Source organism: Stylophora pistillata, chromosome 8 (assembly GCF_964205215.1).
Source record: "Stylophora pistillata chromosome 8, jaStyPist1.2, whole genome shotgun sequence".
Lineage (NCBI taxonomy): Eukaryota > Metazoa > Cnidaria > Anthozoa > Scleractinia > Pocilloporidae > Stylophora > Stylophora pistillata.
Window position 1 is genome coordinate 602,501 of NC_142526.1, and position 13,671 is coordinate 616,171.

At 38.9% G+C, this 13,671-nt stretch overlaps 1 protein-coding gene across 4 annotated transcripts in view; it reads right to left on the reverse strand.

Annotated features, from left to right (window-relative positions):
- The window catches only part of LOC111346863 (uncharacterized), a 19,351-nt gene extending 6,203 nt beyond the window's left edge, over positions 1 to 13,148 (reverse strand). The window contains exons 1-6 of one of the 4 annotated variants that reach the window (XM_088731190.1): positions 12,942 to 13,148; positions 8,306 to 8,629; positions 7,736 to 7,798; positions 7,062 to 7,166; positions 3,493 to 3,570; positions 60 to 137 (exon numbers count right to left, since the gene is read on the reverse strand). In XM_088731190.1, coding sequence (XP_088587316.1) covers positions 60 to 137; positions 3,493 to 3,570; positions 7,062 to 7,166; positions 7,736 to 7,798; positions 8,306 to 8,615 — 634 coding nt within the window. In that variant the 5' untranslated portion in view covers positions 8,616 to 8,629; positions 12,942 to 13,148. The other 3 variants (XM_088731192.1, XM_088731189.1, XM_088731191.1) reach the window with 3 other exon arrangements.
- Positions 13,149 to 13,671: the final 523 nt, after the last annotated feature.

Sequence of the window (13,671 nt, forward strand, 5' to 3'; positions counted from 1 at the left end):
CTGATTTGCTATTTAGACGAAAGATAAGGCCCCCAAAAGTGCAAAACATGTTGTCCTACCTTGAAAAACAGTTTCAGGTTGGTCGGAGGAGGAGCAACTAAACTGAGTTGTCGTTTGAGATGTCTCATAACTTTGCTCTATGATATAGAAACAGAATTGCAAATAAATATAGAACACTTTATGGAACATGATGAGAACTACGTTATCCTTCATGCAAATCATGAGCTGATAAAATTTTTTATGCTTATGTTTGACGCTCATAATGAATGACGTTTTCCTTCCTCAGAATTTCGAAAATCTTGTTCATAACCCTCAGTTTGTTGATGTTGAAGTTTTCCCGAAACCACCTTAAATATAAAGAATGAAGTACACGATTAAGTACAAGATTAGTTTTGCTGTGAATCAGAAATATATATGCGTTATCGACCAAGCCTGAGGTCTATATGACTGGATATTAGTCGAGTTCTTTACGAGGGAAGTGTTTAACTAAAATTCGATAGTGTAGGACGATCTTGCATCATTTGAAGTTTGTTTGTGAGATGGTCACCGGTCACTGATGTCACTCCATCACACACATACACACGAAGTTTGTTTTTCTTCAAGCCAAACAAATACTGACTACACTAATTTTTCATACAAACAGCAAACAAAAAAGAAATACCAGCCCTCCTTAAGATCATAAATCATGAATTATAATCATCTGTACCTGTTCGAGTCTACCTAAATATAAATATGAACGCCACTGTAAGAATGCTACTACTCTTGCAGAAAGAAATAACAAGGTAACAGCTAATATGTATAAAAAGCACTCGTCTCCTTGATTTTTTTAAAGTATTGGAGTATATCCCTAAATCCTGATTCCATTTCTTGCTCAGTCTCCTATTAATGTCCTTGAAACCAGTGTCTTCAAATTGAGGCTACATTTTATGACTGGTCTTTCACCGACATAAGACATGTCAGAGGTTTCTTCGTAGACTAAGCTGAAATTAGGTGGACATAAATGTTGTAAAGAAATCTGCCCCAAATTATCTGGCATACATGATAACATACGTCATCTTACAACTTACAGAGTGTCACGCAATTGTCTTTTAGCAATCACTTTCATGATCATTTGCACTATTTCGAAATATTCCCAGCCCGTTTCCTCGCATATTTTGTTTTTAACATAGCGGCCACTGATTCGGTTTTTAAAAAAGTGGACAGAGTTGTTGTCAAATAGAATTCCATACCTTCGTATAGTCTTCTCATTTCGCGCGCGAGATGTCAGTATTGAAAAAAAAAAAAAAAAAGACAGCTTTTATACCGTTATGTGTATATTTTCATTTTGCTTACAAAAATGTGGACTTCGACCAAAACTGTTCCTTCGACTTGATACAATTTTAACGTTCAGGGGTGTATACCAAACAGATGAGAGACAATTGGCCTGTCACGAGAACAACGCCTGCTTTCCCCTATAAGAAATTCGCCGGTTACTCATTTTAGCGATACTATAACGATGTAAATACTGATGGCTCGCAGTGAGAAAAGTGAGGGCTTGAAATTGTAGTTCAGAACGATTGTGGTCTGGACGCTTTGTTAAAAACCAAATATACCCGGGAACGGCAAGGAATATTCCACAACAATGCAAATGACGGCGAAAGCTGATCGCGGAAAAGCGATTGTATTAAGCGTCTTTGGCTCGCAGTAAGAAGAATAAAGGCTTGAAATTATATTTAAGAACGATTGTGGCCCAGACGCTTTGTTAAAAACAAAATATATCTGGGAACGGCGAGAAATATTTCACAATAGTGCAAATGATGGCGAAAGATGATCGTGGAAAAGAGATTGCATTTAGCGAATTCACTAATAGTTACACCTTTAGTATTTCAAAGAGCTTTGACTCGGTTACACATGTGCAGACTGCGACGAGTATTTTAATTAAAGTCAAAACTCCTTCGAAGAAAGTTCTAGTTAAATTTCAAGGCCGTAGCATTACTTCGGAAATGAGATAGAGGTGTTCCTGTATAATTTCGGAAGGTCGCTATCAATTGGTCTGCCGTCGACATATCTATTTGTTTACATCTGAGTGAGTGATACATGATATTCTGCCCCATTTTCATAGTCGTTTCTATGCTTCGTGTATCCACGACTAAAAACTAATTTTACGACCTCGCATGAACAATCGCTTTTTCATCTCACGATAACTCCTGAAGGAGGCTCGAGTTAACGCTTCAATAGCATATACTTTTTTTAATATTTGTTTTTTATTGAGATTTTAGATCCACTTTTCAGAATTGGATCGCTTAAGCGCTTCATATCAACAAGTTTATTCGATGCAAATAGCGGCAAACCTTGGAGATTATCGAAAATTATGCAAGTTCAGAGAGTTACAACATTTGATAGAAGACGAAACCGACATTTTTTCCTTTGTTACATTCCTTATAGGACGTACCTCCTGGCTGACTTATCACGAGGTTAACTTGAGCCGATTCTGAGTTATACTGCATGGCGAAAATGATAATTGAAAATTTGCCACGAAATGCGATATTTGGATTTTGAAATATTGGTTATTTTCAAAAGCGTTCCGTGAGCTTCAAATTAACTGTAATGGTCCCGTTTTAGACTTAAACCATACCTCTATCTCTCTTATACAAATTCCAAAAATTGATACGAGCTTCCTTTCTTTTGCACTTTTCATGAGTAAAGTTTATTTGGTTTAACCACTGCCAAAAATGTAATGTCAATGGAATGGTTCACTGTCGGAGTGCTTTAACCACTTAGGAAGTGGTTAAAGCACTCAAGAAATGGGGAGAAACACTCAGCTGCGTCTAGTGTTTCTGCCTACACTTCTTTCGTGCTCTAGCTTCTTCCTGTGTGTTTTACAACACAACAGAGCAAAGTCAAGGCTTTTCCATTTGTTAAATAAATTTCATGACCTTTTAAAGCGTATCACATAAGTCTCTGAATCATCTCTAAATTGAATTAAGAGTCTATCTCATGACAAGCATAGCAAGTAGTCCGTATTTGAGTTTAGTGGTCCACTATGCCGGAGCGGAGTACCCCATCGTATGTCAATCCATCGCAAGCTTACCCCCGCAGCATTTCATCAGGCTTCCCTGACAATTTGCTAACCCCCCATTTATACTCCTGGATAGAAAGAGGGATTTTAAGAGCCAAGTGTCGCGCCCAAAATACAACACAAGCCAAGTCTCGAGTCCAGACTTCTCAACCCAGAGTCCAGCACACAAGCCTCGTATCCGCCACGTCTCCCACTTACAAGCGAAGTGTTTAACTAAAGTTCGATAGTGTAGGACGATCTTGTAACATTTGAAGTTTGTTTGTGAGATGGTCACTGGTCACTGATGTCACTCCATCGCACACATACACACGTAGTTTGCTTCTCTTCAAGCCAAACAAATACAGGCGTACACTAATTTTTCATGCAAACAGCAAGCAAAAAGGAAATACCAACCTTTCTTAAAATCATAAATTGTAAATTATAATCATTTGTACCTTTTCGTGAAGCTTGTTTTCGTACTTTTTTCTCCCTTGCTGGTTTGCCTCTTGCTCGACATCTTGCATCCTCATATTCTACCACAGATAGATATATGGAATAATCAGAGACGATAAAAAAGTAATAATCATAGGAAACAGTGAATAAGTCGTGGATAAATTGCGTTTGAATGAGTTTTGAAGGCAGTTAAATTTCAATGGGTAACTCTCGGATACAGTTGAAACCACTTGGTATTACTTTCAACTGCTGGGGTGATGTTGGGCGAATGATCTGAATTCACAACGAAATGCAGACTAGTTACAAAATGCAGACTGCAGACTGCATGTTGAGTACAGAATGCAGACTGGAAGTTTTGAAAACTATTATTTCGTCTGATACATGATAACATACGTCATCTTACAACTTACAGAGTGTCACGCAATCGTCTTTTAGCAATCACTTTCATGAGCATTTGCACTATTTCGAAATATTCCCTGCCCGTTTCCTCGCATATTTTTTTTTTTAACATAGTGGCCAATGAATTTGGTTTTTAAAAAAGTGGACAGAGTTGTTGTCAAATAGAATTCCATACCTTCGTATAGTCTTCTCATTTCGCGCGCGAGATGTCAGTATTGAAGAAAAAAAAAACAAAGGCAGCTTCTACACCGTTATGTGTATATTTTCATTTTGCTTACAAAAATGTGGACTTCGACCAAAACTGTTCCTTCGACATGATACATTTTTAACGTTCAGGGGTGTATACCAAACAGATGAGAGACAATTGGCCTGTCACGAAAACAACGCCTGCTTTCCCCTATAAGAAATTCGCCGGTTACTCATTTTAGCGATACTATAACGATGTAAATACTGATGGCTCGCAGTGAGAAAAGTGAGGGCTTGAAATTGCAGTTAAGAACGATTGTGGTCTGGACGCTTTGCTAAAAACCAAATATACTCGGGAACGGCAAGGAATATTCCACAACAATGCAAATGATGGCGAAAGCTGATCGCGGAAAAGCGATTGTATTAAGCGTCTTTGGCTCGCAGTAAGAAGAATAAAGGCTTGAAATTATATTTAAGAACGATTGTGGCCCAGACGCTTTGTTAAAAACAAAATATATCTGGGAACGGCGAGAAATATTTCACAATAGTGCAAATGATGGCGAAAGATGATCGTGGAAAAGAGATTGCATTTAGCGTATTCACTAATAGTTACACCTTTAGTATTTCAAAGAGCTTTGACTCGGTTACACATGTGCAGACTGCGACGAGTATTTTAATTAAAATCAAAACTCCTTCGAAGAAAGGTCGAGTTAAATCTTAAGGCCGTAACATTAATTCGGAAATGAGATAGAGGCGTTCCTGTATAATCTCGGAAGGTCGCTATCAATTGGTCTGTCGTCGACATATCTATTTGTTTACATCTAAGTGAGTGATACATGATATTCTGCCCCATTTTCATAGTCGTTTCTATGCTTCGCGTATCCACGACTAAAAACTAATATTCTTCAAATTGCTTTTTCCTTAAAGCAAGTTTGTCTCTTTTCAAATTCAAATAGCGCGTCTAAGACCAAAACGACGACATTAACGATAACGATGGTGAGATTGACTATCACAATAACCAAATTCTCTTTCATATTGCTCCCCAACTGATTTTTTCTTGGTTCATAAGAGAAGCACTCATTATGAGGAAAACACGCAACTGGCGAACAACAGCAGTTAAGTACCAATAAGATTACAGAGCTGGGGCGAAAATTCACTGAGAATCTAGCGACTTTGCGAATTGACCGAGTGAAAATCGGAAAATGTGGCACATGGTCGAAAATTTGAAAACCTTCCGCAAAATGCCTGTCACAAAGATGTTATGACACTCGGATATAAAGTTATAAAGGAGAAATAAAGACAATAATGCTTTATTTTCTGTTCCAAAAAGTCAAATTTCTAATGAAGAGGAGGAAAAAACTACATCAACATATTAGTAACCATGGCTACACCACTACCCCACACGTGAAAGATATAGAGGATATTAAATGCCCGCGCCGGGATACGAATTTTATCTTCTCGTGCGGAAAGTATCTCTCACGAGTGAGCGCAGCTCACTCGTGAGAGATACTTGGAAAGTATACATACATTGTTTAACAACAACAAACATATGAAACATATGAGTGAACTGCGGTTATGAGACGTATATAAGAACGATCCTTCGCAGTAAAGCACTATTTGAGCAATAGTGGAAATCAGACCTGAAAAAAATTTCAGGCCTGTACGGGACTCGAACCACTGACCTCTTGTTTAGCCACACCGTATTTAATAGACCTTGCGGTTAACTTAATCCAAGCAACTTTTTGTCAAATAGAATCTCAATTTCGTCGTCGGTAAGAGCCGTTGTGGCTTTTGGTCTGTTTCCGAGTCCATGCCGCTTGAGTTCCTTTTGTTTCGGCTCCAGCGCGTCTCTTGTTTTTTTAAAATCACTGTCTTTAACGATGGTTTTGCTGTAACTGTTGGGACTCAAATGGCGTTCAACACTGGCCAAAATTCCGCGAAGCGATAACGGTTCACAGTCTTTTCCAGTCTTGGTCCTTGCAGCTGAAACAAACTGGCTGAAGTAGCCGTCTAATTTAGTTGGAGGAATTTTTTCTATTTCTTTGATTTCGTGGCGCTCTTCTACCAGAAATTTTTTTACTAATTTAAAGTCGTAGAAGGTCTTTCTTTTAGTGTTTGCATTTTCTTCCCCCTCAATGAATTTTTCAACATCACTTTCCGAGACCTCAGCAAATCTTCCTAGATGTTCTTCAAGCTGGGAAAAAATATCGATGTGAAAATGTGGCAGCTCGTCGAGAAAGTCACCGGTAACTCTACTGTCTTCGCACCTCGAGGCCATTTTGTGAATGAAATTTCAAATCAACCGACCGCGCGCCTGAGCGAGAAGCTCGATTGTAACTGGGTAATTATGTTGGTAACCATGGCCACACCAATATCCTCACACGTGAAAGATAATACTGTATCTTCACTGCGAGCGGTGAAGTTATGATATTTTAGTAAAAGGAGAAATCTTGGTATTTCATCAGTATCTATATAATAAAAGATAGTATCTTCACGGCGCGCAAAGAAGATATGAGTTTTTCAGGTACCAGGAAAAATCCTGGTACTTCATCAGTATCTATATAATAAATAGAAATAGGAATGGAGTACTTCACAGAAAGTATCCTGATCAGAGAAAGTTTAGAAAGACTACATTAACTCCCTACACGAACTCACGCAAGGACGTAAATACTGGTTGAGTAGTCGTGAAAGGCAATTATAAGATAATTATGATTCGGAATGAAGTGGCTGAGACTCTTACCACTTTTTCACAAAACTCGACGCAAACAGCTGTGGTAAACAGGTATCTAGTAATATCATAGAAATTATTCTACTTATCATGAATGGCGACGCCTTGAGAATACGTAACAGGATTTCTATAGCACTAATCTTTCATCGTACCATCAATTCCGTGATCCTAACCCAGAAATCACTGCGTCGACACTATCCTGATTTGCTATTTAGACGAAAGATAAGGCCCCCAAAAGTGCAAAACATGTTGTCCTACCTTGGGAAAGAGTTTCAGGTTGGTTGGAGGAGGAGCAACTAAACTGAGTATCTTTAACCCCACTTGCTGGCTGGGTTGTCGTTTGAGATGTCTCATAACTTTGCTCTATGATATAGAAACAGAATTGCAAATAAATATAGAACACTTTATGGAACATGATGAGAACTACGTTATCCTTCATGCAAATCATGAGATGATAAAATTTTTTATGCTTATGTTTGACGCTTAAAATGAATGACGTTTTCCTTCCTCAGAATTTCGAAAATCTTGTTCATAACCCTCAATTTGCTGATGTTGAAGTTTTCCCGAAACCACCTTAAACATAAAGAATGAAGTACACGATTAAGTACAAGATTAGTTTTGCTGTGAATCAGAAATATATATGCGTTATCGACCAAGCCTGAGGTCTAGATGACTGGATATTAGTCGAGTTCTTTACAAGCGAAGTGTTTAACTAAAATTCGATAGTGTAGGACGATCTTGCATCATTTGAAGTTTGTTTATGAGATGGTCACCGGTCACTGATGTCGCTCCATCACACACATACACACGTAGTTTGTTTTTCTTCAAGCCAAACAAATACTGGCTACACTAATTTTTAATACAAACAGCAAACAAAAAAGAAATACCAGCCCTCCTTAAGATCATAAATCATAAATCATAATCATCTGTACCTGTTCGAGAAGCTTTTTTTCGCCCTTCTTTCTCCTTTTCTTTAAAGTCTGCAACCTCATTTTCTACCACAGATAGATATACGGACTTATAAGAGAAGATGAAAAAGATTTGACGGTAAATCTCTGTGTTTAAATAAAATCTTAAATCATTTAGCAGAACTATTTGTAAGCAATGACTTCGTCAAAAAAGAGTCTGCCTAAAGATAAATATGAACGCCACTGTAAGAATGCTACTACTCTTGCAGAAAGAAATAACAAGGTAACAGCTAATATATATAAAAAGCATTCGTCTCCTTGATTTTTTTAAAGTATTGGAGTATATCCCTAAATCCTGATTCCATTTCTCGCTCAGTCTCCTATCAATTTCCTTGAAACCAGTGTCAACAAATTGAGGCTACATTTTATGACTGGTCTTTCAACGACATAAGACATGTCAGAGGTTTCTTCGTAGACTAAGCTGAGATTAGGTGGACATAAATGTTGTAAGGAAATCTGCCCCAAATCATCTGGTATCCTTACAGCTTTGTGCAAATCTTACAAGCTGCACTAAAATTTAACATGTACACTCACCACCTCCGGGAAGAATATTTTTAAGATGTGGATGAACCTCTTCAAGCGCCTGCCGGAATATGTCATAGGCTCTATCACCACGTTTTTGTAAAGCTGCTACGAGGCTGTTACTTCTCTCAAAGTCATCGAGGATCCCTAATATCCGTTCTTCGTCTTGCCCAGTAAAAACTAAGGGGATGTTTTTTTTATTGCTTATTGTTGACATCCTTTGTAAGACTTGCCTTGAATCCATGTCTTGCAACTGCTCCCTTACCTTTCTTAAATTTTCTCGTTTATTTTTGCCCATTGGCCCGTCATCTGCATTTGCCATTTTGCTCTCATCGGCTTTGACCATGGAATTTTACAAAAGTAAAATGTGAGCTCATTAAAACCTCCTTGTCAATGTCTAAGATTTATCCCATTAACCCGGCCATGATCAGATTCCTCGCTTGAGGCCACTTATACGAGAACGAAAGAATGGAACAGAATTAAAAATGCCACAAATTAGAGAAAAATTAGGAAATACTCTTTTTATTATTAGAGGGTTTCTCTTTAACGTAGGCTGACTTACCTATGGGACAGAAAACGTTCATGCTAGTCACGTGCTTAGATTTGGCGCCATTTGTGTTCCTTAACTTTGCTCCAAGTTTATCCCGCCTTGCCGTCGTTAAGACGACGGTCCTCTATTAAAAAACCAATATAATTATAGCACAAAACTAAAATTCATTCGGGAATCTTAGATTCCGTCTCAAATGTCTTTATGCGACAGCAGTAGTAGAGTAAAATGCCGTTAACCGAAAAATAATTTCACACGTATCAATGGCTTTTTCCTGGGTTTCCCGATTCAGCGCCAAACGCTGAACATAGAAGGTTGCGTATTGATTATTTAACCTTGATTCGATGCCGTAAAAATTGGTGTACAAACTTGAAGGGAAGAGAACGAACATAAAAGGTACCAACTTTAAGCTCTGAATAACGGTCATATCCCGTGACACGCAATAAACAACTTCTCTCCTCATGGGTTAGGAGGCCTAGCCGAGGAAAGAACTACGAATATTAAAATATAATTGTTTCCATTTTTTCCTCAAATTTTTGGCATCTTTAATTCTAGTATTCTCTTCCATTTCTTAATTCACGAGGACAGCATTATTTTTTTGCCACTTTCGTTTCTAATTTTTGAGTATATGCACCTTTTTGGATTCGCTAAACTGTTATAACGAAGATGCACATCAAACCAATGTCCCTTGTCAAACCAAATGCTTTGTTAACAGAAAATTTCCGCCCCCCTTCCCCCACGGCCTAACAGTGATCTAGCCTACTGGCGGAGCTTTAACAAGGCACGAACTTGACTGTCAATCATGGAAGACATTGTGAGACAACAGCAGGTTAAGAATACCACTCTCGTGAGCCAATTTTCTTCGGAAAGCAAACTCCCCTCGAGTGAAAAATATGAAACCTTCCCTTCGCATCACTGAGCTCTAAACTCACAGGCTATGCCCGCCTTTAAGCGAGAAGTTAGCAGGCAGGTGTTGCACCTTCCTAAGCTTTGGACTCTCAACCACCCTCCAACCACAGGATGCTCATTCATTGGCTGCATTGTGGCAGGGCTTGAGCCTGACCGTGAATCTTGTAATACAGCGGTAACGTCTTTGCAATTCTAAGCAGGTATACATACATTAAAAAATATTCTTAAATTTCTCAGCATTATGCCATGGAATAGCCGATGCATAAGGAGTCTGATCGCAAATGAAAGACCCACGGCGTAAAAGATATTCTTCTTCGTCAGGGTTAAGATTGATGAATAGTGAAATTTATTTTAAGGAATTTTCCCCCAAAAAATAATCTAAGCTATTGTAATTTAGAGAGTTTTCACAGGTGCACCGGCTATCTTCATCATGAACGTTTATTTGTTTACACGCATGCCGACAAAAAAACTATCATATATATGCAATCAATTACGTGACAACATGAAATCAACGTCTGCATTACGTCTTCGCGTAGCTTTGGTTTCGGTCTTTCTACCACAAAGCTCATTTGATAAGTTGAAAAGCACCTATAGCGTGAATTCGTGTAACTTATTTTTTGTATGCCAATGACTCATAACATTCTCGAGTGATTCAAGTTGTAATGTATTGGACAGTTCAAAATAAGTGATTACTGCAGTTGGCCAAGAATATAATCTGTGGAGCTTTTGAATATAATTGCCTATTTTCTTTTTTTTGTGAATTCGGCAGTCACCGCTACCCGACGAAAATCATTACCTTTTGCAATGCTGATCGATTGAGAATTGTCACTGGGAAAATTCAGCGGTCCGGGTACCGGTGTAGTTAAGTAACTGTTCACAACTATTCTTATCACAAGATTTAGGGAAAAACTCATTAACATGCAACAAACGGATTACCGAAAACAATTCCGAGATAGCCAAAGAGTACGGCATCAGTTAGTCTATGGTCCGCCGCTGGAGGAAAGATCAAGAAAACCTCTTTAATGGAGAGCTCAAGATGTCTGCGAAACACACAATGATGGGCCGTTACACTCTGAAATATATCAGCAGCTGGATGAGGTTTACAGAGCAGAGAAGCCTCCCGGTTAGCTCAATTGGTTAGAACGCCGGATTGTGTTGTGCGGGAGGTCGAGGGTTCGAGCTCCGGCCGGACCAATACTCATGGTCTTAAAATAAGTGAGGAGAATTTGCTACCTTTCTATAATCAAGAAATGGATAGATATACTAGTCTTCTCGGATAAGGGCGAATAAACCGTAGGCCCCGTCTCCTGCAGGGTTAGAGGAAGGAGACGTTAATTTCCCACGCACGAGATAACTGTGTGGTGGATGTCCTCCCCTGGGTGGGATGGGTGGGTGTTGGCCCCGAAAAGCCCCTATGGGGAGTGGTCAATTAAACTATGTATGTATGTATGTATGTATGTATGTATGTATGTATGTATGTATGTATGTATGTAAGCCAACGTAAGTTTCCTTTTTTAAGTGATTGCAGATTTTAATACCGTATCATGTGACGAGTTTATTTACCAATAGGGGGGAGTAGGCAATTCTGCGGAATCTAACACTCTCGACGGCACGAAAGATGAAGCAATCTACTCGAAAGTAACAACAGCACAAGCGGATGAGGAGGAGATGGAAGACGAATTCGACACTGAGGACGAACAGTATATTTGCCACGCGGCGCAGAAAACAACAAATGGCTTCTTTGAGAGCCACTGCATCCCTAAATATGACCGCATAAATATTACCAACTTCAAATTGTTTTGTTATTTATTTCTGAATGCAGTATCTCGGCTTATAATAAATGTTTCCTTTGACTTTGCAGTTTCGGCCGAAAAATTTTGTTTCAAGTTTCAAGTTTCAAGTTTACCAGGTCTTCCAAAACAATTACTTACAATAAACACCGCCTGAAAATAGCGAGCTAATCTAAGTGGAAAAACACTTCATTAGAAGCCGAGGACCCTTCTATAGCTGAAATTTTCGAGATTCTGGTAGGGTTTTGTTAAAAAATCGCTCGGCTAATAGACGAATAAATTTTGATATTGCTTACATCATCACTACTATTATAATTGTAAAAGCCATCGTAAATGTTGGTTTGAACTATACACGGCGTTACATTTCTTGTTCTTTCCCCTTGGGGCTTTGCATTTTGCTCAAGCGCTCCCCAACTACAACCGACAGCTGAGCAGACTAGCTATTACGACCTCGCATGAACAATCGCCTTTTCATCTCACGTTAATTCCGGAAGGAGGCTCGAGTTAACGCTTCAATAGCATATATTTTTTCTAATATTTATTTTTTATTGAGATTTCAGATCCACTTCTTAGAATTGGATCGCTTAAGCGCTTCATATCAACAAGTTTATTCGATGCAAATAGCGGCAAACCTTGGAGATTATCGAAAATTAGGCAAGTTCAGAGAGTTACAACATTTGATAGAAGACGAAACCGATATTTTATTCCTTTGTTACATTCCAGTAGGACGTACCTCCTGGCTATCCTCGTTGACCTAGATGAGATGAAAGCGCCTCGCTGTTTCAAATAAAATCTAATTCGAATTTGGCTGGTTTTTGCGTGTTGAGTCTGGCTAAGCGACAAGGGTTCATGCAAGTTTTCCCCGGCTATTTCTAGCTGGTTTGAAACTCGGTGTGTACAATAGTCGGCTCAAGGTATTCGATATACATGGTATACACACGGCAGTGGTATTCGTTTTGAACTGGGTTTCTCAACTCTTCCTTAATAGTCCTTCAAGTTGAATTGTGTCAAATTGGAGTCTCGAATAAGCGTCATAACAGCGTTCGCTCGTGTAGACTTTGACCTCTGGAAAAATCTAGAATATCAAGTGGATTGTTTATTTAATATGAATACATGAATTTCTTTCAATACACGAGGGACTTCGAAATCTCTGTCTCGAGCAACTTCGACCAGACGTTCCCTTACGGAGACCCTCTCATAAGTAAAAACATGGATAAACACATACAAAATTTGGTATTGTTTACAGGTACGACAATGTAACCAACAATAAAGCTATGGTGAAAATTTCGACGACCACGGCGCTGCTCTAGTATCAGTTTATGATACATATATCCGATATAACCTAACGAGGATTATTTTGGTATCAAACAATTAGGATTGCGAGAGATACAAGTGCACGTACCTTTTTGATATGTCAATACAGGATTCCTTTAGAATGAAAGATACTCTAAGAACCTCTTTCTTCCGCAAGAATTGCTTAAGGTTCCTTTGCTTTGACTTTCGGCCGACTAGCTATGATTTGATCTGATAGCGCTCAGTTAGGGATCAATACCTTTTTGGCCGATTAGCATCATACAGAAGCAAAATCACAAACGACGAAGTTTAGTAATCATGCCTGTAACATAACTTGGAATGCGTTGTCATAGTAATGTCAAGTCACACCCGAATTTATTTTTTCTTCCGCGTGCGCACAATTTTTGCGATTTTTATGTAACGCAATGGGCGCGGATAATATCGAAGGCCCGTGGGGGGGAATACTTTAAGATTTTCTGGGTGGGGATGTGCCGCTGGGACCCTGGAACCCTTAACCTATACTAAAGCTAGTTCAGCTCAATTTTGCTACCCTATACTAGAGTAAACTCCCCAAACCCCACCCCCCCCCCCATCCTAGAGTAGCTGTTTTCCAGAAACTACTGGGGTCACTAGCACAGTCACGCCAAAACCGAACCTTATACCACTGAATCCCGATTTTTGACAGTTACTAATATCCAGTACTGTTTTATGATAACCATATATTGATACTTTCTTTGCTTTTACTCCCGGGGCTGAGTTGCGTAAATTTCAACTTGTCGCTTTGATTTTTTTATATGCTTGAGTGGCAATTCCCGGTTTCCCTAGTCTAGATAAAATCT